Here is a 27,100-nt window from a genome sequence, read left to right on the forward strand (position 1 = left end):
AGGGAGATTTGGTCATTTGACTGCAGGAACTACCCTTGACAGTCACAAAGTACTGCACTGTGCTCTCTGGTCTGAACCATACAGGACCTTGTGGTCATAGGGTCATAGGGTGCTGCTCTCTGGTCTGAACCATACAGGACCTTGTGGTCGTAGGGTCATAGGGTGCTGCTCTCTGGTCTGAACCATACAGGACCTTGAGGTCGTAGGGTCATTGGGTGCTGCTCTCTGGTCTGAACCATACAGGACCTTGAGGTCGTAGGGTCATAGGGTGCTGCTCTCTGGTCTGAACCATACAGGACCTTGTGGTCGTAGGGTCATAGGGTGCTGCTCTCTGGTCTGAACCATACAGGACCTTGTGGTCGTAGGGTCATAGGGTGCTGCTCTCTGGTCTGAACCATACAGGACCTTGTGGTCGTAGGGTCATAGGGTGCTGCTCTCTGGTCTGAACCATACAGGACCTTGTGGTCGTAGGGTCATAGGGTGCTGCTCTCTGGTCTGAACCATACAGGACCTTGTGGTCGTAGGGTCATAGGGTGCTGCTCTCTGGTCTGAACCATACAGGACCTTGTGGTCGTAGGGTCATAGGGTGCTGCTCTCTGGTCTGAACCATACAGGACCTTGAGGTCGTAGGGTCATAGGGTGCTGCTCTCTGGTCTGAACCATACAGGACCTTGAGGTCGTAGGGTCATAGGGTGCTGCTCTCTGGTCTGAACCATACAGGACCTTGAGGTCGTAGGGTCATAGGGTGCTGCTCTCTGGTCTGAACCATACAGGACCTTGTGGTCGTAGGGTCATAGGGTGCTGCTCTCTGGTCTGAACCATACAGGACCTTGTGGTCGTAGGGTCATAGGGTGCTGCTCTCTGGTCTGAACCATACAGGACCTTGTGGTCGTAGGGTCATAGGGTGCTGCTCTCTGGTCTGAACCATACAGGACCTTGTGGTCGTAGGGTCATAGGGTGCTGCTCTCTGGTCTGAACCATACAGGACCTTGTGGTCGTAGGGTCATAGGGTGCTGCTCTCTGGTCTGAACCATACAGGACCTTGTGGTCGTAGGGTCATAGGGTGCTGCTCTCTGGTCTGAACCATACAGGACCTTGTGGTAGTAGGGTCATAGGGTGCTGCTCTCTGGTCTGAACCATACAGGACCTTGTGGTCGTAGGGTCATAGGGTGCTGCTCTCTGGTCTGAACCATACAGGACCTTGTTGTAGTAGGGTCATAGGGTGCTGCTCTCTGGTCTGAACCATACAGGACCTTGTGGTCGTAGGGTCATAGGGTGCTGCTCTCTGGTCTGAACCATACAGGACCTTGTGGTAGTAGGGTCATAGGGTGCTGCTCTCTGGTCTGAACCATACAGGACCTTGTGGTCGTAGGGTCATAGGGTGCTGCTCTCTGGTCTGAACCATACAGGACCTTGTGGTCGTAGGGTCATAGGGTGCTGCTCTCTGGTCTGAACCATACAGGACCTTGAGGTCGTAGGGTCATAGGGTGCTGCTCTCTGGTCTGAACCATACAGGACCTTGTTGTAGTAGGGTCATAGGGTGCTGCTCTCTGGTCTGAACCATACAGGACCTTGAGGTCGTAGGGTCATAGGGTCATAGGGTCTTTTCTCTGAGTGTTGGTCAGGAAGAGTTGGTTTAGCCACTCATCTATAACACACAGACAGTCTAGAGTTCAGCCCGAACAATTTAATCCTCTAAAGCAAAATACTCTCCCCCCCATTCCTTCTTTCTCTCCTTCCTTCTCTCTACCATTCCTTCTCTCTCTCCTTCCTTCCTTCTCTCCCATTCCTTCTCTCTCTCCTTCCTTCTCTCTCTCCTTTCTTCCTTCTCTCTCCCATTCCTTCTCTCTCTCCTTCCTTCTCTCTCCCATTCCTTCTCTCTCTCCTTCCTTCCTTCTCTCTCTCCTTCTTTCTGTCTCATTCCTTCTCTCTCCCATTCCTTCTCTCTCCCATTTCTTCTCTCTCCCATTCCTTCTCTGTCTCATTCCTTCTCTCTCCCATTCCTTCTCTCTCCCATTTCTTCTCTCTCTCCTTCCTTCTCTCTTCTTCCTTCTCTCCTTCCTTCTCTCTCTCTCCTTCCTTCTCTCTCTCTATCCTTTTCTCTCTGCCCCTCCTTCTCTCTCTCCTTTCTTCTCTCCCTCTCACTCTCTATCCTTCCTTCTCCCCCCCTCTCTCTCCTTCCTTCTCTCCTTCTCTCTCTCCTTCCTTCCCACTCTCCCCTTCCTCCTCTCTCTCCTTCCTTCTCTCTCTCCTTCTCTCTCTCCTTCCTTTTCTCTCTCCCCCTTCTCTATTTCCTTCCTTCTCTCTCTCATTCCTTCTCTCTCTCCCCTTCTCTCTCTCCTTCCTCTCTCCTTCCTTCTCTCTCTCTATCCTTCCTTCTCTCTTTCCCCTTCTCTCTCTCTCCTTCCTTCTCTCTCCTTCCTTCTCTCTCTCTCCTTCCTTCGCTCTCTCCCCTTCTCTCTCTCCTTCCTTCTCTCTCTCTCCTTCCTTCTCTCTCTCCCCTTCATTCTCTCTCCCCTTCCTTCTCTCTCTCCTTCCTTCTCTCTCTCTCTCCTTCCTTCTCTCTTTCCCCTTCCTTCTCCCTCTCCTTCCTTCTCTCTCCTTCCTTCTCTCTCTCTCCTTCCTTTCTTCCTTCTCTCTCCTTCCTTCTCTCTCTCTCTCTCTCCTTCCTTCTCTCTCTCCCCTTCCTTTTGTAGTTAGTTAGTTGTTACAAGAGTTGTTGTTAGTTGTTACAGTAGTTGTTGTTAGTTGTTTGTTAGTTGTTACAGTATGTTGTTGTTAGTTGTTAAAGTAGTTGTTGTCAGTTGTTACAGTAGTTGTTGTTAATTAGTTGTTACAGTAGTTGTTGTTAGTTAGTTGTTACTGTAGTTGTTGTTAGTTGTTACAGTAGTTGTTAGTTGTTACAGTAGTTGTTGTTAGTTGTTACATTAGTTGTTGTTAGTTGTTACAGTAGTTGTTGTTAATTAGTTGTTACAGTAGTTGTTGTTAATTAGTTGTTACAGTAGTTGTTATTAATTAGTTGTTACAGTAGTTGTTTGTTAGTTGTTACAGTAGTTGTTTGTTAGTTGTTACAGTAGTTGTTGTTAGTTGTTACAGTAGTTGTTGTTAGTTGTTACAGTAGTTGTTGTTTGTTAGTTGTTACAGTAGTTGTTGTTAGTTAGTTGTTACTGTAGTTGTTGTTAGTTGTTACAGTAGTTGTTGTTAGTTGTTACAGTAGTTGTTGTTAGTTAGTTGTTACAGTAGTTGTTGTTAGTTAGTTGTTACAGTAGTTGTTGTTAGTTAGTTGTTACAGTAGTTGTTTTTAGTTGTTACAGTAGTTGTTGTTAGTTAGTTGTTACAGTAGTTGTTGTTAGTTGTTACAGTAGTTGTTGTTAGTTAGTTGTTACAGTAGTTGTTGTTAGTAGTTGTTACAGTAGTGTTGTTGTTAGTTGTTACAGTAGTTGTGTTAGTTAGTTGTTACAGTAGTTGTTGTTAGTTGTTACAGTAGTTGTTGTTAGTTAGTTGTTACAGTAGTTGTTGTTAGTTGTACAGTAGTTGTTGTTAGTTGTTACTGTAGTAGTTGTTAGTTGTTACAGTAGTTGTTGTTAGTTAGTTGTTACAGTAGTTGTTGTTAGTTGTTACAGTAGTTGTTGTTATTAGTTGTTACAGTAGTTGTTGTTAGTTGTTACCGTAGTTGTTGTTAGTTAGTTGTTACAGTAGTTGTTGTTAGTTAGTTGTTACAGTAGTTGTTGTTAGTTAGTTGTTACAGTAGTTGTTGTTAGTTGTTACAGTAGTTGTTGTTAGTTAGTTGTTACAGTAGTTGTTAGTTGTTACAGTAGTTGTTGTTAGTTGTTACAGTAGTTGTTGTTAGTTGTTACAGTAGTTGTTGTTAATTAGTTGTTACAGTAGTTGTTGTTAGTTGTTACAGTAGTTGTTGTTAATTAGTTGTTACAGTAGTTGTTGTTAGTTGTTACAGTAGTTGTTGTTAGTTAGTTGTTACAGTAGTGTTGTTAGTTAGTTGACAGTAGTTGTTGTTAGTTGTTACAGTAGTTGTTGTTAGTTGTTACAGTAGTTGTTGTTAGTTAGTTGTTACAGTAGTTGTTGTTAGTTGTTACAGTAGTTGTTGTTAGTTGTTACAGTAGTTGTTAGTTGTTACAGTAGTTGTTGTTAGTTAGTTGTTACAGTAGTTGTTGTTAGTTAGTTGTTACAGTAGTTGTTGTTAGTTAGTTGTTACAGTAGTTGTTTTAGTTAGTTGTTACAGTAGTTGTTAGTTAGTTGTTACAGTAGTTGTTGTTAGTTGTTACAGTAGTTGTTGTTATTAGTTGTTACAGTAGTTGTTGTTAGTTAGTTGTTACAGTAGTTGTTGTTAGTTAGTTGTTACAGTAGTTGTTGTTCAGAGTGTTAGTTGTTACAGTAGTTGTTGTTAGTTGTTACAGTAGTTGTTGTTAGTTAGTTGTTACAGTAGTTGTTGTTAGTTAGTTGTTACAGTGGTTAGTTAGTTGTTACAGTAGTTGTTGTTAGTTGTTACAGTAGTTGTTGTTAGTTGTTACAGTAGTTGTTGTTAGTTAGTTGTTACAGTAGTTGTTGTTAGTTGTTACAGTAGTTGTTGTTAGTTAGTTGTTACAGTAGTTGTTGTTAGTTAGTTGTTACAGTAGTTGTTGTTAGTTAGTTGTTACAGTAGTTGTTGTTAGTTAGTTGTTACAGTAGTTGTTGTTAGTTGTTACAGTAGTTGTTGTTAGTTAGTTGTTACAGTAGTTGTTGTTAGTTGTTACAGTAGTTGTTGTTAGTTAGTTGTTACAGTAGTTGTTGTTAGTTGTTACAGTAGTTGTTGTTAGTTGTTACAGTAGTTGTTGTTAGTTGTTACAGTAGTTGTTGTTAGTTGTTACAGTAGTTGTGTTAGTTGTTACAGTAGTTGTTGTTAGTTGTTACAGTAGTTGTTGTTAGTTAGTTGTTACAGTAGTTGTTGTTAGTTAGTTGTTACAGTAGTTGTTGTTAGTTGTTACAGTAGTTGTTGTTAGTTGTTACAGTAGTTGTTGTTAGTTAGTTGTTCAGTAGTTGTTGTTAGTTGTTACAGTAGTTGTTGTTAGTTAGTTGTTACAGTAGTTGTTAGTTGTTACAGTGTTGTTGTTAGTTGTTACAGTAGTTGTTGTTAGTTGTTACAGTAGTTGTTGTTAGTTAGTTGTTACAGTAGTTGTTGTTAGTTGTTACAGTAGTTGTTGTTAGTTAGTTGTTACAGTAGTTGTGTTAGTTGTTACGTAGTTGTTGTTAGTTGTTACAGTAGTTGTTGTTAGTTAGTTGTTACAGTAGTTGTTGTTAGTTAGTTGTTACAGTAGTTGTTGTTAGTTAGTTGTTACAGTAGTTGTTGTTAGTTGTTACAGTAGTTGTTGTTAGTTAGTTGTTACAGTAGTTGTTGTTGTTAGTTGTTACGTAGTGTTGTTAGTTGTTACAGTAGTTGTTGTTAGTTAGTTGTTACAGTAGTTGTTGTTAGTTGTTACAGTAGTTGTTGTTAATTAGTTGTTACAGTAGTTGTTGTTAGTTGTTACCGTAGTTGTTGTTAGTTAGTTGTTACAGTAGTTGTTGTTAGTTAGTTGTTACAGTAGTTGTTGTTAGTTAGTTGTTACAGTAGTTGTTGTTAGTTGTTACAGTAGTTGTTGTTAGTTAGTTGTTACAGTAGTTGTTGTTAGTTGTTACAGTAGTTGTTGTTAGTTGTTACTGTAGTAGTTGTTAGTTGTTACAGTAGTTGTTGTTAGTTAGTTGTTACAGTAGTTGTTGTTAGTTGTTACAGTAGTTGTTGTTAATTAGTTGTTACAGTAGTTGTTGTTAGTTGTTACAGTAGTTGTTGTTAGTTGTTACAGTAGTTGTTGTTGTTAGTTGTTACAGTAGTTGTTGTTAGTTAGTTGTTACAGTAGTTGTTGTTAGTTAGTTGTTACAGTAGTTGTTGTTAGTTAGTTGTTACAGTAGTTGTTGTTAGTTAGTTGTTACAGTAGTTGTTGTTAGTTGTTACAGTAGTTGTTGTTAGTTGTTACAGTAGTTGTTAGTTGTTACAGTAGTTGTTGTTAGTTAGTTGTTACAGTAGTTGTTGTTAGTTAGTTGTTACAGTAGTTGTTGTTAGTTAGTTGTTACAGTAGTTGTTTTTAGTTAGTTGTTACAGTAGTTGTTGTTAGTTAGTTGTTACAGTTGTTGTTGTTAGTTGTTACAGTAGTTGTTGTCAGTTGTTACAGTAGTTGTTGTTAGTTAGTTGTTACAGTAGTTGTTGTTAGTTGTTACAGTAGTTGTTGTTAGTTGTTACAGTAGTTGTTGTTAGTTAGTTGTTACAGTAGTTGTTGTTAGTTGGTTGTTACAGTAGTTGTTGTTAATTAGTTGTTACAGTTGTTGTTGTTAGTTGTTACAGTAGTTGTTGTCAGTTGTTACAGTAGTTGTTGTTAGTTAGTTGTTACAGTAGTTGTTGTTAGTTGTTACAGTAGTTGTTGTTAGTTGTTACTGTAGTTGTTGTTAGTTGTTACAGTAGTTGTTGTTAGTTAGTTGTTACAGTAGTTGTTGTTAGTTAGTTGTTACAGTAGTTGTTGTTAGTTAGTTGTTACAGTAGTTGTTGTTAGTTAGTTGTTACAGTAGTTGTTGTTAGTTAGTTGTTACAGTAGTTGTTGTTAGTTAGGTTGTTACAGTAGTTGTTGTTAGTTAGTTGTTACAGTAGTTGTTGTTAGTTGTTACAGTAGTTGTTGTTGACAGTAGTTGTTGTTAGTTAGTTGTTACAGTAGTTGTTGTTAGTTGTTACAGTAGTTGTTGTTAGTTGTTACAGTAGTTGTTGTTAGTTAGTTGTTACAGTAGTTGTTGTTAGTTGGTTGTTACAGTAGTTGTTGTTAGATTAGTTGTTACAGTATGTTGTTGTTAGTTGTTACAGTAGTTGTTGTCAGTTGTTACAGTAGTTGTTGTTAGTTAGTTGTTACAGTAGTTGTTGTTAGGTTGTTACAGTAGTTGTTGTTAGTTAGTTGTTACAGTAGTTGTTGTTAGTTGTTACAGTAGTTGTTGTAGTTGTTACAGTAGTTGTTGTTAGTTAGTTGTTACAGTAGTTGTTGTTGTTAGTTGTTACAGTAGTTGTTGTTAGTTAGTTGTTACAGTAGTTGTTGTTAGTTGTTACAGTAGTTGTTGTTAGTTAGTTGTTACAGTAGTTGTTGTTAGTTGGTTGTTACAGTAGTTGTTGTTGTTAGTTGTTACAGTAGTTGTTGTTAGTTGTTACAGTAGTTGTTGTTAGTTAGTTGTTACAGTAGTTGTTGTTAGTTGGTTGTTACAGTAGTTGTTGTTAGTTAGTTGTTACAGTAGTTGTTGTTGTTAGTTGTTACAGTAGTTGTTGTTGTTAGTTGTTACAGTAGTTGTTGTTAGTTGTTACAGTAGTTGTTGTTAGTTGTTACAGTAGTTGTTGTTAGTTGGTTGTTACAGTAGTTGTTGTTAGTTGTTACAGTAGTTGTTGTTAGTTGTTACAGTAGTTGTTGTTAGTTGGTTGTTACAGTAGTTGTTGTTAGTTAGTTGTTACAGTAGTTGTTGTTAGTTAGTTGTTACAGTAGTTGTTGTTAATTAGTTGTTACAGTAGATGTTGTTAGTTCTTGTTGGTGTTTTCTTTTTGTGGATGCACTTTTAATTCAAAATGTTTCATTTGATGTTGAAAGGCCAGTCAAAACACTGTTGAAGATTAAAAACACAAACACACACACACTCTCTCGCTCTCTCTCTCACACACACAAACACATACACACCTCTCTCTCTCTCTCTCTCTCTCTCTCTCTCTCTCACACACACACACACACATGCACACACACACTCCTCAGATAAAAGCGAAACAAGGCGAGCCGAACTCTGGCCCCGAATGCGAGTCGCGCGTGTCTTATTATCAAGTTAATTAAAGCTAGCGTCTGACAATGTCACTCGCGCCCAGCCAACAAAAGAGAGGAAGGAGAGAAGAAAACAGATGTAAATGCTGCGTCTCTTAGGAGACTGTGTCAAGGGCTGCTTTTCATCGCGCGCCACGTGTGTTTGGATCGCGCCACGCCCGGCAGAAATTGGAGGGGGGTCTGTTTCACAGAAATCGTTTTTTATAAGCAAATGACAAGAAGGCAATTATTGCATTTTGATGTTCAAAAAAATATATACGAGGGGGGGTATTAAATAAATAAATATAGAAAGAAAACGATTTCCATAATTTGACGGCCTGTGTGGCGAGAAAGGGAATGAGAGGATGGAGAGAGAGAGAGAGAGAGAGAGAGAGAGAGAGAGAGTGTGGAAGAAAGAGGGAGGGAGATACAAAGGGAGACGGCATCCAAAGCGTATCTCTGCCCGTTCAAAGCAGCACTCAGACGAGGGAAAGGGCTTTAAACAACCTGGCGAGGATCCAACCAACCCTCCATCCAGCCTCAACATGAAAAAGAGTCGATTTAAATGTCCACATTGAAATTTAAATTCACAAAGCCCCGTTCGGGTGTGTGGACCCGCGGGGTCAAGTGACGACGGGATTATATGCTTCTTCATAATAATATTAATTAAACAATTTGCATGCTAATAAGGTAACAATTATCGGGTCTCTCTGTTGAAATATTTGGGTTATTACAACACGCCAATCCACGAGCCGCAGGGTCACGCAGACCGGGAGTGAGAAACACAAATTAACATTCTGTCAGCGGCTGAAATTGGATAAATAAAGTAGAAATAATTCAGTAATGGAGGAGAGAGAGAGAGAGAGAGAGAGGGAGAGAGAGAGAGAGAGAGAGAGAGAAAGAGAGAGAGGGGGAGAGAGACAGAGCAAGGGCAGCAAAGAGAACAATGACCCTAAGCCAAGACAACGCAGGAGTGCCTTCGGGACAAGTCTCTGAATGTCCTTGAGTGGCCCAGCCAGAGCCCGGGCTTGAACCCTATCGAACATCTCTGGAGAGAACTGAAAATAGCTGTGCAGCGACGCTCCTCATCCAACCTGACAGAGTTTGAGAGGATCTGCAGAGAAGAATGAGAGAAACTCCCCAAATACAGGTTTGCCAAGCTTGTAGTGTCCTAATCAAAGACACTTGAGGCTATAATCGCTGCCAAAGGTGCTTCAACAAAGTACTGATTAAAGTGTCTGTAATATTTCAGTTTTTTTATTTTATATGAATTTGCAACAATTTCTAAAAACCTGTTTTTGCTTTGTCAATGTCGGTATTGTGTTTAGATTGATGAGGAGGGGAAATGTTTTTTACCCATTTTAGAATAAGTCAATAATGTAACGAAATGTGGAAAAAGTAAAGGGGTCTGAATATTTTCACTGTATGGAGGGATATATAGAGGGGTATACTGAGGGATATATTGAGGGGTATATAGAGGGGTATATTGAGGGGTATATTGAGGGATATATAGAAGGATATATAGAGGGATATATAGAGGGGTATATAGATGGGTATATTGAGGGGTATATAGAGGGGTATATAGAGTGATATAAAGAGGGATTTATAGAGGGGTATAAAGAGGGGTATATTGAGGGGTATATTGAGGGTTATATAGATGGGTATATAGAGTGATATAAAGAGGGATTTATAGAGGGGTATATAGAGGGATATTTAGAGGGTATATAGAGGGGTATATAGAGGGATATTTAGAGGGTATATAGAGGGGTATATAGAGGGATATTTAGAGGGTATATAGAGGGGTATATAGAGGGATATTTAGAGGGATTTATAGAGGGGTATATAGAGGGATATTTAGAGGGTATATAGAGGGGTATATAGAGGGATATTTAGAGGGTATATAGAGGGGTATATAGAGGGATATTTAGAGGGTATATAGAGGGGTATATAGAGGGATATTTAGAGGGTATATAGAGGGGTATATAGAGGGATATTTAGAGGGTATATAGAGGGGTATATAGAGGGGTATATAGAGGGGTATACAGTGAGGGAAAAAAGTATTTGATCCCCTGCTGATTTTGTACGTTTGCCCACTGACAAAGAAATGATCAGTATATAATTTTAATGGTAGGTTTACATGAACAGTGAGAGACAGAAAACCAAAAAATCTAGAAAAATGAATGTCAAAAATGTTATAAAATGATTTGCATTTTAATAAGGGAAATAAGTATTTGACCCCTCTGCAAAACATGACTTAGTACTTGGTGGCAAAACCCTTGTTGGCAATCACAGAGGTCAGACGTTTCTTGTAGTTGGCCACCAGGTTTGCACACATCTCAGGAGGGATTTTGTCCCACTCCTCTTTGCAGATCTTCTCCAAGTCATTAGGTTTCGAGGCTGATGTTTGGCAACTCGAACCTTCAGCTCCCTCCACAGATTTTCTATGGGATTAAGGTCTGGAGACTGGCTAGGGCACTCCAGAACCTTAATGTGCTTCTTCTTGAGCCACTCCTTTGTTGCCTTGGCCGTGTGTTTTGGGTCATTGTCAAGCTGGAATACACATTTTCAATGCCCTGGCTGAGGGAAGGAGGTTCTCACCCAAGATTTGACGGTACATGGCCCCGTCCATCGTCCCTTTGATGCGGTGAAGTTGTCCTGTCCCCTTAGCAGAAAAACACCCCCAAAGCATAATGTTTCCACCTCTATGTTTGACGGTGGGGATGGTGTTCTTGGGGTCATAGGCAGCATTCCTCCTCCTCCAAACATGGCGAGTTGAGTTGATGCCAAAGAGCTCCATTTTGGTCTCATCTGACCACAACACTTTCACCCAGTTGTCCTCTGAATCATTCAGATGTTCATTGGCAAACTTCAGACAGGCATGTATATGTGCTTTCTTGAGCAGGGGGACCTTGCGGGCGCTGCAGGATTTCAGTCCTTCATGGTGTAGTGTGTTACCAATTGTTTTCTTGGTGACTACGGTCCCAGCTGCCTTGAGATCATTGACAAGATTCTCCCGTGTAGTTCTGGGCTGATTCCTCACCGTTCTCATGATCATTGCAACTCCACGAGGTGAGATCTTGCATGGAGCCCCAGGCCGAGGGAGATTGACAGTTCTTTTGTGTTTCTTCCATTTGCGAATAATCGCACCAACTGTTGTCACCTTCTCACCAAGCTGCTTGGCGATGGTCTTGTAGCCCATTCCAGCCTTGGAGAGCTCTTTGGTCTTGGCCATGGTGGAGAGTTTGAAATCTGATTGATTGATTGCTTCTGTGGACAGGTGTCTTTTTTACAGTTAACAAGCTGCGGTTAGGAGCACTCCCTTTAAGAGTGTGCTCCTAATCTCAGCTTGTTACCTGTATAAAAGACACCTGGGAGCCAGAAATCTTTCTGATTGAGAGTGGGTCAAATACTTATTTCCCAAATTAAAATGCAAATAAATTTATAACATTTTTGACATGCGTTTTTCTGGATTGTTTTGTTGTTATTCTGTCTCTCACTGTTCAAATAAACCTACCATTAAAATTATAGACTGATAATTTCTTTGTCAGTGGGCAAACGTACAAAATCAGCAGATACTTTTTCCCCTCACTGTATAGAGGGGTACATAGAGGGGTATGTAGAGGGGTACATAGAGTGTTATATAGAGGGGTATATAGAGGGGTATATAGAGTGTTATATAGAGGGGTATGTAGAGGGGTACATAGAGGGGTATATAGAGGGGTACATAGAGGGGTATATAGAGTGTTATATAGAGGGGTATATAGAGTGTTATATAGAGGGGTATATAGAGGGGTATGTAGATGGTACATAGAGGGGTATATAGGGTGTTAAATAGAGGGGTATATAGAGTGTTATATAGAGGGGTATATAGAGTGGTATATAGTGTGTTATATAGAGGGGTATATAGAGTGTTATATAGAGGGGTATATAGAGGGATATATTGAGGGGTATAGAGAGGGATAAAAATAAGGGTATATAGTGGGATATATAGAGGGGTATATTGAGGGGTATATAGAGGGATATATAGAGGGGTATATTGAGGGGTATATAGAGGGGTATATAGAGGGTAATATGGAATGTTATTTTGAAAACGCAGGATAAGTAGAATGATCATTGAAAGGTGGGGGAAAATATTTCTTCAGGAAAACAGCTATCTTCCTGCATTTCAACAGAGTTTTCCATGGAGCAGAGAAACAATCTTGCAGTTTTAACGCTAATTTCCTGCTACTCTACACATTTTGCCATGAGACTGAGAGAAAATGTAGCAGTTTTAAAGTAACTGTCCAGTGAAAATCTCACTTTTAAAAGTTAAAAATCTGTTAACCCATTCCCAAATAATGTTGTTGGCTCACGCTATACCCGTATTTGTGGCCAAAGCATTATATTGGAGAGAAAAAAAAACACTTCAAAAAACTCAACTCAAACTTGTATCTCAAACGGACTGTTTCAAAAATAATTACTATTTCCTCATAGAGGATGATGTCATCCTCCTGAGGAGGATGAGCTGGCATTACTATTTTTAATGACCGAAAAGATGCTTTTTAACCTACTTAATTACCATTTTCTTGGAAGGAAATGTTACTTTAATGGTCCACTTTTGGCAAAATGGCAAAGATAACAGCTTTTTAACAGTATAACTGATCAATAAACCAGCATAACATGATATTTAATGCTTAAAAACTAAACAAAAATGGATGAATAAGATATTTGGTGACAGAAGTACCTTTTCTTAACAATCTACAGCTTCGTCCAAAAACAAATCCTGTGAAATGAAGTCAACACATACTGGAGTAGTTACTGGTTATAGCTTCAGTGGCTAGCTAAGCTAACAAACTAGCTACGTCGTTTGTGATGCGCATGACCGGAATGACACACTGACGAACCACCGAAGGGACACGCCATTTCTGTTTGAAAAGTGAGAAAGAAAAGGAGTTGTTTTTTGTTGTTGCCTGAAGTCGACTGTTAAATCAAATTTCCGGCAATTCTACCCGTTGACATTACCCATGACGTATTCATATGCTATTTTTGGGGCACCAGACAAATGTTGTTTTAAATAAATTATTGGGGGGGACCAATCAACCTGTTCTGAATATTGGAGGGACATGTCCCCAATCCCCGGTGGCAATTCCACCTATGAGAGAGAGGGAGGGGGGGGGGGGGGGCACTTATGCGTTTGTCTCTGATTAGCATTCTGTATTCAGGAGCACGGGTGGCTTTCTGTCAAGAAATTTAACACAAAATGAAGCAGTTATCGCCTCGGGCTAAATCTGTCCCCCTTCGACACGTTTATCATTATATGTATAATCTCTCCCTCTATCTTTCTCTCTCCCTCTCTCTCCCTCTCCTTATTAGGCTACATTGTGTAAATACACCTGGACATATCTAATTTCCTAATATCTCTTCATGTCACTGAGTCTCTTATCAACATCATTAGCACATGTAATGATTTCCAACTAAATGTTTAGGACAAACACTACAACAAGGTAATGATTACTGAACAAATATCTCTTATTTTACTGAGAAGATGTCAGATTTCATTCATTGATGAAACGGGTTATGGAGGAGAATCTACCATGTAGAAAAACGGAATTCTCTCCATGTTCTTTTTATTCTAGAACTTTACAACTGAACGAATTATTACACTGGCAGGTCAAAGATCCGTAGCCTAAATAATCCGGAAAATCAGTGTAACTTTTCAGTGAGTATTTTGAATTTCCCGCTTCAAACCTTGTCTCCTACAGCTGGCTACTAGCTCCTCAACGCCCTGTGATTCTGTTCCAGTCTGTTCTGCTGCTGCGCGCCAGCGTCCGGGTGAAAAATCAACACAAGGACGCGGAATGTTACGGCACACCAACCAACTAATCACCTTCAAAAACAGTAATGGTGCGTGTGCATCGGTGTGTGGGTCCGCCCGTGTGTGCGTGAGCGTGCGCGCGCGCGAGTGTGTGTTAAGTGGCGGGGTGGTGGAGTGTAGGGGGAGACCGGGAGAGAGAGGGAGAGAGAGGGAAAGAGGGGTAGAGAGAGAGAGAAAAGGAGAGAAAAGGAGAGAGAGAGGGAAAGAGGGGTAGAGAGAGAGAAAAGGAGAGAAAAGGAGAGAGAGAGGGAGAGAGAGGGAAAGAGGGGTAGAGAGAGAGAGAGAGAGAAAAGGAGAGAGAGAGAGAGAGAGAGAGAGAGGGTTGTAGTTTTAAACGCAAGGTGACAGCCGGTTGTAGTTTTAAACGCTAACGTGACAGCCGGGGAAAGGGTGGATGATGAAGCTCCTTGGTGCTCAGCAAGGATGTAATCGGAAAACATCACTTTCACTGGGTGAGACAGAGGGAAGGAGGGAGAGAGACAGGGGCAGGAGAGAGGGGAAGGAGGGAGAGAAAATGTAATTGAGAGAGAGGCAGTGGAGAGAGAGGGGGTAGGGGAGAGAGAGAGAGAGAGAGAGAGATAGATAGACTAAACGCGTTTCCTTAAATTCACTTTCACAGAATCACACCACCACCACGATGCTGGCGACCATTCCTGTTTTAGATGTGTTTGTTGAAGAACACATGAGAGATGTGTGGGAGGTAGAAAAAGAAAAACAGAATTTTCCGTCTGTTTTATAATGGATAGCCTTTCAATCAGCTGGCTATAGCCTACTCCCCCCCCCCCCCCCCCCCGCCCCCTCCCCCAGCCTCCCCATGTCCATGTTGTGACAGGGTTTATATTGTTTGTGGAGGCCCAAGTCAGGTGTAATTAGTAATCGATATGGAAAAACGTTTTTTCTCCATCTCTCCCTCTCACACACGAGCCATAACCACGCCTGTGACGTTCCCGACCCATTAGCGTTTCTTATTGGTCCAGAACTCCCCGAGCCGCGGAAGGCCTAATTAGGGGGGCAGGAGAGGGAAGATGACAGGAAGGAGGGGGGGGGGGGGGGGTGATGTCTGGTAGTAAGGGAGTAAAAACTCACTGTCTATGTCTGTTCCTGTTTTATAGTAAAGCTGCGTTCCGTCGGTGTCTGTCTGTCTCTCTCTGTCCTCCCTCCTCTCTCTCTCTCTCTCTCTCGCTTCATCCCCCTCTCCTTCCCCTCGCTCTGCATGTTCACCCACACTCCCTCGGTCAGACGCCTCACTTCGGCCCCTCCACCGTCCGGGCCAGTAGCATGGACAGCCGGATACTCGAGCACCCCCACGCCCAGTTCGGAGGCTCTCTGGGCGGAATGGTCGGTGTTGGCTTCCCCTACCACCTGGGACACCACCACGTCTACGAGCTCGCCGGTCACCAGCTACAGTCCGCGGCCGCCGTACCCTTCTCCATAGACGGATTACTGAACGGGTCGTGCTCGGCCTCGGTGGTACACGGCTCCGGTCCTCTACTCTCCTCTGGCTGCGGGATTAACGGAGATAATCAGTACAAACTCTCAGGTAGGTTGGAGGGATGGACGGAGGAAGGGATGGAAAGAGAGAGAAAGGAGTGATACACGTCTGGAAATATTGGTTTGATATTATTGGCCGTAGAGTGATTTTAGTTTCCATGGAAATATGGCATCTTGTTAATGGTGAAGCTTTGCGTAGAACCGTTCTTTAGTTGGGCTTTTAAAATCAACTCTTGTTTTATTTCGATTTTCAAAATAGCAGGGCTATTTTATAAACCCTGAAATGTAATGTTCAACTCAAATGTTATTATCGATTTTTTATTAATTATGTCATAATTACAACCAAGTATTGAATGAGAAAAAAAACACCGCGAAGCAAGTGCTAATTTCCTGACAAAACACAGTCCATTCTGCTGTTTAAATGGATGAATTATAATTTTTTTAAATGGCTAGTGTTTCCCAGAAATAATGAAGTTATATAAAAAATATGCATTTCTTATTTTCGGCACAGCCAAATAACTCACCACTCCAACTAGACTCACTGGAATGGAAATGGAAGCGTCTATATCCCAACTCACTGTAGTGTCCTGTAGTATTTCAGCAACCCAAGCAGGAGAAAACAACAAACCACACGTTCAGCATTTCTCTCAACTCTCATCGATGCTTTGTGTAACAATCAATTCACCAAACCGTTTAGTTCACGATGGCCTGATGTAGCTGAGCAACTGAGAGATGGTTGTTGTTGTTGTTGTCGTTGACTTGTTTACCGAGCCCACATGTCGTCAGTTGACACTACCACCTCTCTCTCTCTCTCTCTCTCTGACCGTTGCTGTGTAGATTCGGGGGACCCAGATAAGGATAGCCCCGGTTGCAAACGGAGACGCACGCGGACCAATTTCACCGGTTGGCAGTTGGAGGAGCTGGAGAAAGCTTTTAACGAGAGCCACTACCCGGATATCTTCATGCGGGAGGCGCTCGCGCTGCGGCTGGACCTAGTAGAGTCCCGGGTCCAGGTAAACAACCCCCCCCCCCCCAAAAAAAATAAATAAATATAAACACATTTAATTAAAATACATTTCTACTTGCACTTTCTTATCAGTGCCATGTTTTGCTGTTGAAAAGTAATACGACGTTCTTGAGGAATATTCTTCGAATGTCTATTTTATGCGCGAGAACAAAAATATTCATTGGATAATTGGAGCATTATCTCAGTTTGGTTTACAGGTTGTAACAACCAGGCCTCTATAGCTGTGTGTTCGGTTTAATCAATAATCCTCACAGTGAGATATTAGTGAGACAGCTATTTGTCAATTATAGGCCCATCAATAAAAGACCTATTGAATTATGCATTAACATACAGTATTGATTTATGAGGTCATAAAAACACAGTTCTATTTACTGAATGAACCAGAACACTGCTGAGGGTTTGATCTCTCAACCATAACACACACACATATATATAATAATAATAATAACATCTCTTATATCACCGGTTGTTTTTGCATTTTAAAATTATTAATTGTTAAGATAAATTGTGAATTGGTAAAAAAAATATATATATATTATTCCTTCGTTTATTTGAATTTGTAGAGGCTAAGTTTGTGGGCTATGAATTCTTGTCAATTTCTATTTTGATATTGAAATCAAGACAATTTGTATTTTCTGTTATGCTGTTAAAGATAATTAGAAGATTAAATAGGCCTACATTATTATAACTATTAAAAGCATTATTATTAATATTAGTATTGTTTTGTCTTATTGTTATCAAGTTAGATTTTTAAACCTAATATAGTATTCTAATAATTCATTTTTTTAAACTAAACGTTCATGAATAAATCATCTATAAAACAGTCTTAACCAAGTACAAATATTCCCGACAACAAAATAGTAACCCGTAATTTGTCCAGCACGGTGTTTCATTACTGGAAAACCAAGACGACTCTGTTTACGGAAGTGCTGTAAAAACACCACCTTTAAACCTCTCCGGCTGTGTGGAGTTTTAGTCCAAATTTTTGCTCGTCAGATATAAGGAGAAGCCGATCCCTTTAATACCATAATGAGCAGGCTTTATTGACATGGCTGTCCGGGACCGAATAAAGCTGTAGACCAGCGATAACATAGGCTACTACTTCATTCCTGTAGGATAAATCTATAGGCTGCACAAAACGCACTCTCTATTTAACAACACTTTTTAGGCCGATTTATAAACGACACCTCCTCCACAATATTAATGTAAAAGTTAAAAAAAATATTTTCAACGACATCATTTTCATTTTCCCACCAGGCTCAGATTTGTTTGTGTGTTTAATGGTGGTGTGGCTATTTGATGTGTTTACTAATTGAGGTATAACTTGGTGGAAATGTAGACAGACAGGAATGCTGTTGGCTTGGTGTTTTGGGGGGGATTTGGTTTAGTCGTTGTACTTCCTTGTAAAACTAAACGAGCATGGCTCTCTGGTGTGTGTGTGTATCTTGTTTGGGGATTTCGCCTCCTTTAAACCACAGATTATTATTCCTCAAAGCTGCTTAGTGCTTCTTTATCGGCAGCAGGTTCTTGCACGCGGAGATATACCCCAACATTACAAATTCATAAGAAACACGGCTATTGTCATGTTGTTTCCGTCGACGCACCACATTATGTGACAAACACGCAGCCCACTTCTCAATCTCAACGCTAACTCCCTGCGTTATCAGCGCCGAACATGCGGGCTGTGTGCTGTGAGGCCGGACGGTGTGGGCTCACAGGCGGCGAGTCCCCCTGGCACACTGCGGTGGAAAGCTGCTCTCCGAGCGGTGGTAGAGGGAGGGGGAGAGGGAGACGGAGGCAGGATGAATTGAGAGGGATAGGCCGAATTATCTACGGTAGAATTAAACGTAATTGGGAGAATTAGCTATCACACTGACTCTCGATTGACAATTAGAAAGGCGCATCTGTGGATCGGAGGAGAAGTTGTGATGTGTGTGTCGGTGTGTAATATAGACTAGGCCTATTTGCTGACTGGCGTCTGTTATTGGATATCTTGGCCGCATTGTATGTTTGTGTTACGGGCTTCAGCTGCGTTTTAATCGTAATTAGGTGAGAGATGGTGGGAGAGAAGACGAGCGAGAGAGAAGGAGAGGGGGGGGGGGGCCCTTAACTTATATTTGTTTTCTTTGGGGTCTCAGTGTTTCTCAACATGGACTCGTCTGTTAATGAGTTCTGATCCGGTTAGATTTATAAATACTACAAACTGCACCTCTGGTCTGTCATTTAGCTAACAATAATAATAACAATAATAATAACAATAATAATAACAATCAATATTTCGGAATGATGTGTTCTTGGTATATTTTGATTTAAAGCTGTTATTTTTGCCACGGATATCTACATAATATTATTGGTTGATATACATTTTACGTTTATTCATCATTTTATCAATTAATACATTTTATTATAACAAATATTTTATTCTAGCTTGTAGGTGGAACAAGTTGCGCCATAATTAATTTCACTACTCAAGCTGTGGCTTTGTTTTACATGACTTTGGAGAGAAAAGGAGAGAGAGACAGACAGAGAGAGAGAGAGAGATTCCCCCTAACAAGATGCATATAAAATTAACAAAACCAATTTCCCCATTCTTGGCTCCCTGTGTGTGTGTGTGTGTGTGTGTGTGTGTGTGTGTGTGTGTGTGTGTGTGTGTGTGTGTGTGTGTGTGTGTGTGTGTGTGTGTGTGTGTGTGTGTGTGTGTGTGTGTGTGTGTGTGTGTGTGTGTGTGTGTGTGTGTAGGTTTGGTTCCAAAACCGGCGCGCTAAATGGAGGAAAAAAGAGAACACTAAAAAAGGCCCGGGGGCGGCCAGCCCACAACTCCCACCCGACCACGTGCAGCGGAGAACCCATGGACGCGGAGGAGATCGCACGTCGGGAGCTGGAGCGCGCGGAGGAAAAAGAAACGGAAACAGGAGCGTAAACTGCTGAAGTCTCAAAACAAGTTACTCTCCGGTGACCTCTTCCACACACCCGGCGGGTCAGACAGCGACAGCGGTGTGTCACAGATCACCGACAATGAGCAGCAGCCTTCATCCAACTGTAACGGGAGCCTTCAGTCTGAACCGGGAGGACGACACCACCACCACCAAACGGAACTCAGCCAGCTGTGAACAAACCCAAACACGTCCCCAGTTTGGTCTCCTCCAGAACCCAGCACCACGACCACCACCACAACAACCAAAGAAGCGCAGGGGAGATAGGACCGGGACCTGGGGTCCAGGAGCAGGCGTCCCCGGGCAGTACGCACGGTCCTGGACTTGGCGGCTCCAGGTCCTCAGGCCTCCAGAAACTAAACCCGTTCAGCGTGGAGAGCCTTCTCTCTGACGCCACACCTCGCCGGAAACCACAACTGGACTTCAGCTCGCTGTCCAATCAGAGGCCGCTGATAGGGAAGGGTCACTTCCTGTTTGTACCCCATTACCCATCAGCCACTGGGCTTCATTGTCCCACAGACGGCCCTGAAAACCGGGCTGTGCCAGGACAACAACAACAACAGCAGTGGGCCTAACCCGGGACAGAGATGTGTGACTAGTGAGTCTACAGGTTACATCAACTGTCATCATCTGGCTCATTTGGGCCTAAACAAACCCCTACACCACAAGCATGTTAGTAACTGTGTGGACAGGAGCGGGAGTGAAGCACCGCAGGGAAGCTACAACAATAACGCTCCAGATTCCGTTTCCCCCCCACCCCAGAGCTCTGTTTCAGTTCAAACGACTTTAACGAGAACCAGTTCAACTCAGTCCAGCACGGGTAGTGACGCTAGCCGGGAGGGTGATGACCAACCCGGTTCGTCACGAGTTACGGACCTTCACGACAGCCAGAGGGAGCCCACGAGAGAGGACTCGTCACCGGAGCCCTTGCGGTGTTCTGGCGCCAAGCCAGAGAGTCAGGCGGAGCACGAGGAGCCCGGGACAGATGGAGAAGACGTGGATATGGACTAACGCTGGTGCTGAAGCATTATATAAACAGAGACAGACTAAAAATAGGCCAACCAACCCTGCTCGGCCACAGACTAGATCTAAACATTCCCAAAGCTACAAGACACCGTTTAAAACATATCAGACAGACCTACTCTATTGTTCTATTTTTTTGGAACAGATTCTCTGATAGATTCAGACGGCGCTGTATTCCCTACTACTTTCCAAACTGAACTTACATAAATGTTTATTTCAGAAGGAGAAAAAGACAAAACATCTCAACACAGAAAAGCAACAAAAATCCTCAAACATTGTACATTTCTTTTGAGAAAGTATAAAAAAAAAAATATTTATATATGTAAACATTTTGATAAATAAAGTTCTTGTTTAAATGAAACCCCTGTTATTTGGAGGACCATTGAACCAGGGACAGGAGAACGGTGTTTTAGCCTTTATTATTTTGGCGATATATCAGACTGGTGTTGGCCTGACCGTTGGTGGTAGTTCTAGCGCTGGGTTACTGTTGTTGTGGGTTTTATAGCGGATACATCTCCCTTCTCTCTCTAGTAAAGTCCGACTGGCTGTTTGTGTTTATTGCTTTAACAAATGTATTCATTTGAAAGGCCCCCGTTGAAATGAGGTTATGGGCTGGGGGCTATAGGACCCTGCACGTTCCCGCGCCTCCTCGCGCCTCCTCGCGCCTCCTCGCGCCTCCTCGCGCCTCCTCGCGCCTCCTGCTGAGTTTTGATATGAAAGTAATTATTTTCCCACCGGCTACCGCAGGTTTCCGGGGTTGGCTTGGTTTTTTCTTCCTAGCCCAAAGGGTTATTATACATGAGCGATTTCTAGTGATATCAAATCACATAAACTCCCTACAATAATAGAATTAGCATGAAAGGCAGGGGTGTCAAATTGAAATTGGAAAATAATAGCACAGGCAGCTGCAGAGAGAGAGAGAGAGAGAGAGAGAGAGAGAGAGAGAGAAAGAGGGGTTGTGTGTGTATGTGTGTGTGCGCATATTGGACAGGAGGAGATGAGGAGGGAGATGGGGATTCGTGGGGCGGAATTTTCATGTGATCCATCCCTCCCTCCCTCCCTCCCTCCCTCCCTCCCTCCCTCCCTCCCTCCCTCCCTCCCTCCCTCCCTCCCTCCCTCCCTCCCTCCCTCCCTCCATCTCTGCCTCCCCGGCTGGGCTTCCAGCCCCTTGTAGGCGGCTATATTAAGATAGATGTCCGATGATATCCCTCATTGTTCTGTCACTTATATTGATGTCGTGGCGCTATCCCGCTATTGATCATGTGTCGCGCACATAATAGGACTGGCAGCGGCACGGCGGCGTGCACCTCTTTACAAAAGCCAGGCCATGCGGGCTTCCTTCCCTCACCATTTGTTCTAATGGGGCCTCGCGGGTCCCTCGAGAGAAGGAGAGAGAAAGACAGAGAGAAAATAAATATGTGCAGAAGTTGGAACCTGATGTGAAGTCAGGGAGGAGGAGAGAGGGAGGAGAGAAGGGAGGAGAGAGGAATGAGAGAGGGAGGAGAGAGGGAGGAGAGAGATAGAAGGGTATAGAAGATATTGTAGAGGAGAAAGGGGGGAGGGGAGGTGGAGGTATAGAAAATATTGTAGAGGAGAAAGGGGGAGGAGAGGGAAGGGGAAAGGGAGAGAGAGAGAGAGAGATTGGTATAGAATATATTGTAGAGGGGAGAGAGAAGGGGAGAAGGAGGAGAGGAGGAGGTAGGGGAGAGAGAGGCATTTAATATATTGTAGAGGAGAAAGGGAGAGGGGAGAGAGAGAGGGTGAAAGCGGGGAGAGCGAAGGGGAGAGGAAGAGAGAGGGGGGGAGAGAGAGGCATTGAAGATATTGTAGATGAGAAAGGGAGAGGGGAGAGAGAGGGGGGAGAGGGGAGAGAGAGATGGGGAGATAGGGGAGAGTGGGGAGAGAGAGAGGTATAGAAGATATTGTAGAGGAGAAAGGGAGAGGGGGAGAGGGGGGGGGAGAGGGGGAGAGAGAGGGGGAGATAGGGGAGAGTGGGGAGAGAGATAGGTATAGAAGATATTGTAGAGGAGAAAGGGAGAGAGGGGGGAGAGGGGGAGAGAGAGAGGGAGAGAGAGATGGGAGATAGGGGAGAGTGGAGAGAGAGAGCTATAGAAGATATTGTAGAGGAGAAAGGGAGAGGGGAGAGAGAGGGGAGAGGGGGAGAGGGGGAAAGAGAGAAGGGAGAGGGGGAGAGAGGGGGAGAGAGGGAGGAGAGTGGAGAGAGAGGTATAGAAGATATTGGAGAGGAGAGGAGAGAGATGGGGAGAGAGAGAGAGATATATAAGATATTGGAGAGGAGAGGAGAGAGATGGGGAGAGAGAGAGAGGAGAGGGGAGAGAGAGAGAGAGGTATAGAAGATATTGGAGAGGAGAGAGATGGGGAGAGAGAGAGAGGAGAGGGGAGAGAGAGAGAGAGGTATAGAAGATATTGGAGAGGAGAGGAGAGAGATGGGGAGAGAGAGAGAGGTATAGAAGATATTGGAGAGGAGAGAGATGGGGAGAGAGAGAGAGAGAGGTATAGAAGATATTGGAGAGGAGAGGAGAGAGATGGGGAGAGAGAGAGAGGAGAGGGGAGAGAGAGAGAGAGGTATAGAAGATATTGGAGAGGAGAGATATGGGGAGAGAGAGAGAGGTATAGAAGATATTGGAGAGGAGAGGAGAGAGATGGGGAGAGAGAGAGAGGAGAGGGGAGAGAGAGAGAGAGGTATAGAAGATATTGGAGAGGAGAGAGATGGGGAGAGAGAGAGAGGTATAGAAGATATTGGAGAGGAGAGAGATGGGGAGAGAGAGAGAGGTATAGAAGATATTGGAGAGGAGAGGAGAGAGATGGGGAGAGAGAGAGAGGAGAGGGGAGAGAGAGAGAGAGGTACAGAAGATATTGGAGAGGAGAGGAGAGAGATGGGGAGAGAGAGAGAGGTATAGAAGATATTGGAGAGGAGAGAGATGGGGAGAGAGAGAGAGGTATAGAAGATATTGGAGAGGAGAGGAGAGAGATGGGGAGAGAGAGAGGAGAGGGGAGAGAGAGAGAGAGAGGTACAGAAGATATTGGAGAGGAGAGGAGAGAGATGGGGAGAGAGAGAGAGGTATAGAAGATATTGGAGAGGAGAGGAGAGAGATGGGGAGAGAGAGAGGTATAGAAGATATTGGAGAGGAGAGAGATGGGGAGAGAGAGAGAGGTATAGAAGATATTGGAGAGGAGAGGAGAGAGATGGGGAGAGAGAGAGAGGAGAGGGGAGAGAGAGAGAGAGGTATAGAAGATATTGGAGAGGAGAGGAGAGAGATGGGGAGAGAGAGAGGTATAGAAGATATTGGAGAGGAGAGGAGAGAGATGGGAGAGAGAGAGAGAGGAGAGGGGAGAGAGAGAGAGAGGTATAGAAGATATTGGAGAGGAGAGGAGAGAGATGGGGAGAGAGAGAGAGGTATAGAAGATATTGGAGAGGAGAGAGATGGGGAGAGAGAGAGGTATAGAAGATATTGGAGAGGAGAGGAGAGAGATGGGGAGAGAGAGAGAGGAGAGGGGAGAGAGAGAGAGAGGTATAGAAGATATTGGAGAGGAGAGGAAAGAGATGGGGAGAGAGAGAGAGGTATAGAAGATATTGGAGAGGAGAGGAGAGAGATGGGGAGAGAGAGAGAGGAGAGGGGAGAGAGAGAGAGAGAGAGGTATAGAAGATATTGGAGAGGAGAGGAGAGAGATGGGGAGAGAGAGAGGTATAGAAGATATTGGAGAGGAGAGGAGCGAGATGGGAAGAGAGGTATAGAAGATATTGGAGAGGAGAGGAGAGGAGAGAGATGGGGAGAGAGGGGGAGAGAGGGAGGAGAGGGGAGAGAGAGAGGTATAGAAGATATTGGAGAGGAGAGGAGAGGAGAGGAGAGGAGAGAGATGGGGAGAGAGGGGGGAGAGAGGGAGGAGAGGGGAGAGAGAGAGGTATAGAAGATATTGGAGAGGAGAGGAGAGGAGAGAGATGGGGAGAGAGGGGGAGAGAGGTATAGAAGATATTGGAGAGGAGAGGAGAGGAGAGAGATGGGGAGAGAGGGGGAGAGAGAAGAGGGGAGAGAGAGAGGTATAGAAGAGAGCAGAGGGAGGTATGTATGGTGTTATCCCGTTAGCTCGTCAAGTGTAAACGCCACCAATTCCCCAGGAAGTGAAATCCCAATTATTAAAACCATTAATTCAGGCTGGTGTGTGTGTATATAGAGGAGTATGTGTACTGAGGAAGCACTGTTTACTGGCAGGCTAAATTTCCTTCATCCCTTGCGATCTGGCTCGCACCTTTATTTGCAAATAAATTGAAAAGAATCCACAAGGACAGACAGACAGACAGACAGACAGACAGACAGACAGGCAGGCAGGCAGGCAGGCAGGCAGGCAGGCAGGCAGGCAGGCAGGCAGACAGACAGACAGACAGACAGACAGACAGACAGACAGACAGACAGACAGGCAGGCAGGCAGGCAGGCAGGCAGGCAGGCAGGCAGGCAGGCAGGCAGACAGACAGACAGACAGACAGACAGACAGACAGACAGACAGACAGACAGACAGACAGACAGACAGACAGACAGACAGACAGACAGACAGACAGGGGACCTCGGCACGCCGGCGCAAATGAATTTTCCCGCCCGAGTCGCTTTAATAATATTTACATAATTTTCACCCAGTGACTCTGCTATTTGCTCTGTAGGAAGCCTGGCTTATAGGAGCAATAATTAGAGAGAAAGAGGAGGGGGAGGAGAGGACACGGACGAAGACGGGATAGAGAGAGGAGAAGAGAAAGAGAGAGAGAGATCGGAGAGAGAGAGAAAGGAGAGAGAGAGGGGAGAGGAGAGAGAAAGAGAGAGAGAGAAAGAAGGAAGGAGGGGGAGAGGAGAGAGAGAGAGAAAGTAAGAGAGGGAGAGAAAAGAAGGACTGTGAAGCATTACTAGTATACTCCCTCTTCCTCTCCCTCCCCCTCCCCCTCCCCCCTCCTCCTCCTCCTCCTCCTCACCCTCCTCCTCACCCTCAGTCTAATTCTCAGAGAGAGGAATCAATACAAGCTAATAACGTTATTATTTAGGACCTTATGTTCCACCCTGGCCTGAGGAAACGTCCCGTTCCGCCCCAAACAATCCTGCTAATAATTCATTCCTGGTGCTCACTGTGAAATGTGTATTTATATTCTGTTTGGAAAATGATTCATAAAATATAATCGGTTAGTTTCTGGAACCGCGATTAATTAAAAATATCCCAACCCCCCCCCCCAATCCCCTACTTTCTCCCCCCAAGTTCTCAGATAGGTCTGGTGCTGTCTGTCTGGTGGAGAGTCTGGGAATATGGTGGAGGAGGTGGTGTGGTGGAGGTGGGGGTGGTGGAGGTGAGGGTGGTGGAGGTGGGGGTGATGGAGGTGGTGGTGGAGGTGGGGGTCGTGGAGGTGGGGATGGTTGCTTGTGGTAGAGGTGGTGGGGTGGAGGTGGTGGTGGGGGTTGAGGTGGTGGTGGTGGTGGTGGTGGAGGTGGTGGTGGTGGGGTGGAGGTGGTGGAGGTGGTGATGGAGGTGGTGGTGGTGGTGGTGGGGGTCGTGGAGGTGGGGATGGTTGCTTGTGGTAGAGGTGGTGGGGTGGAGGTGGTGGTGGGGGTTGAGGTGGTGGTGGTGGAGGTGGTGGTGCAGGTGGAGGTCGTGGTGGAGGTGGTGGTGGAGGTGGGGGTGGTGGTGGGGGTGGAGATGGAGGTCGTGGTGGAGGTGGGGGTGGAGGTGGGGGTGGTTGCTTGTGGTAGAGGTGGTGGGGTGGAGGTGGTGGTGGGGGTTGAGGTGGTGGTGGTGGAGGTGGTGGTGGAGGTGGTGGTGGAGGTGGGGGTGGAGGTGGTGGTGGGGGTGGAGGTCGTGGTGGAGGTGGTGGTGGAGGTGGGGGTGGAGGTGGTGGTGGGGGTGGAGGTGGAGGTGGGGGTGGAGGTGGTGGTGGGGGTGGAGGTGGTGGTGGAGGTGGGGGTGGAGGTGGGGGTGGAGGTGGTGGTGGGGGTGGAGGTGGAGGTGGGGGTGGAGGTGGTGGTGGAGGTGGGGGTGGAGGTGGGGGTGGAGGTGGGGGTGGGGGTGGAGGTGGTGGTGGAGGTGGGGGTGGAGGTGGTGGTGGGGGTGGAGGTGGAGGTGGGGGTGGAGGTGGTGGTGGTGGTGGGGGTGGAGGTGGGGGTGGAGGTGGGGGTGGAGGTGGAGGTGGGGGTGGAGGTGGTGGTGGTGGTGGAGGTGGGGGTGGAGGTGGGGGTGGAGGTGGGGGTGGGGGTGGAGGTGTGTGTGTCTCCAGGATGGGGGGTAGGAGAGGAAGAGAGTGTGCAATTTATTTGCAGTTAGAATGTTAAGAGAATCACTGGCTGCACATTCATGTCCTGAAGGTACAACTAATGATTGACTTAGGTAATACCTCTCTCTCTCCTTCTCTCTCTCACTCCCTCTCTCTCCCCCGCCCCTCCCTCCCTCCATCCCAGAACAGGCCCCAAAGACATGGCTAATATGCCCTGTAACCAGGCCTCCTTCTGTCCTGGCCCCTCCCTCCCTCCATCCCAGAACAGGCCACAAAGACATGGCTAATATGCCCTGTAACCAGGCCTCCTTCTGTCCTGGCCCCTCCCTCCCTCCATCCCAGAACAGGCCACAAAGACATGGCTAATATGCCCTGTAACCAGGCCTCCTTCTGTCCTGGCCCCTCCCTCCCTCCATCCCAGAACAGGCCCCAAAGACATGGCTAATATGCCCTGTAACCAGGCCTCCTTCTGTCCTGGCCCCTCCCTCCCTCCATCCCAGAACAGGCCCCAAAGACATGGCTAATATGCCCTGTAACCAGGCCTCCTTCTGTCCTGGCCCCTCCCTCCCTCCATCCCAGAACAGGCCACAAAGACATGGCTAATATGCCCTGTAACCAGGCCTCCTTCTGTCCTGGCCCCTCCCTCCCTCCATCCCAGAACAGGCCAC

General features: G+C 44.7%; 1 protein-coding gene across 1 annotated transcript; it reads left to right on the top strand.

Annotated features, from left to right (window-relative positions):
- The first annotated feature begins 14,775 nt into the window (after nt 1-14,775).
- Nucleotides 14,776-20,511, top strand: LOC106594315 (homeobox protein unc-4 homolog). Its single transcript, XM_014185681.3, is given in 5 exon segments — nt 14,776-15,235; nt 16,024-16,199; nt 18,953-19,012; nt 19,014-19,106; nt 19,108-20,511. Coding segments are annotated over 5 exon segments (807 nt in total). The 5' UTR covers nt 14,776-14,973; the 3' UTR covers nt 19,324-20,511.
- The last annotated feature ends 6,589 nt before the right edge of the window (nt 20,512-27,100 follow it).

This window comes from Salmo salar, chromosome 12 (assembly GCF_965601325.2).
Source record: "Salmo salar chromosome 12, fSalSal1, whole genome shotgun sequence".
Taxonomy (NCBI): Eukaryota; Metazoa; Chordata; class Actinopteri; order Salmoniformes; family Salmonidae; genus Salmo; species Salmo salar.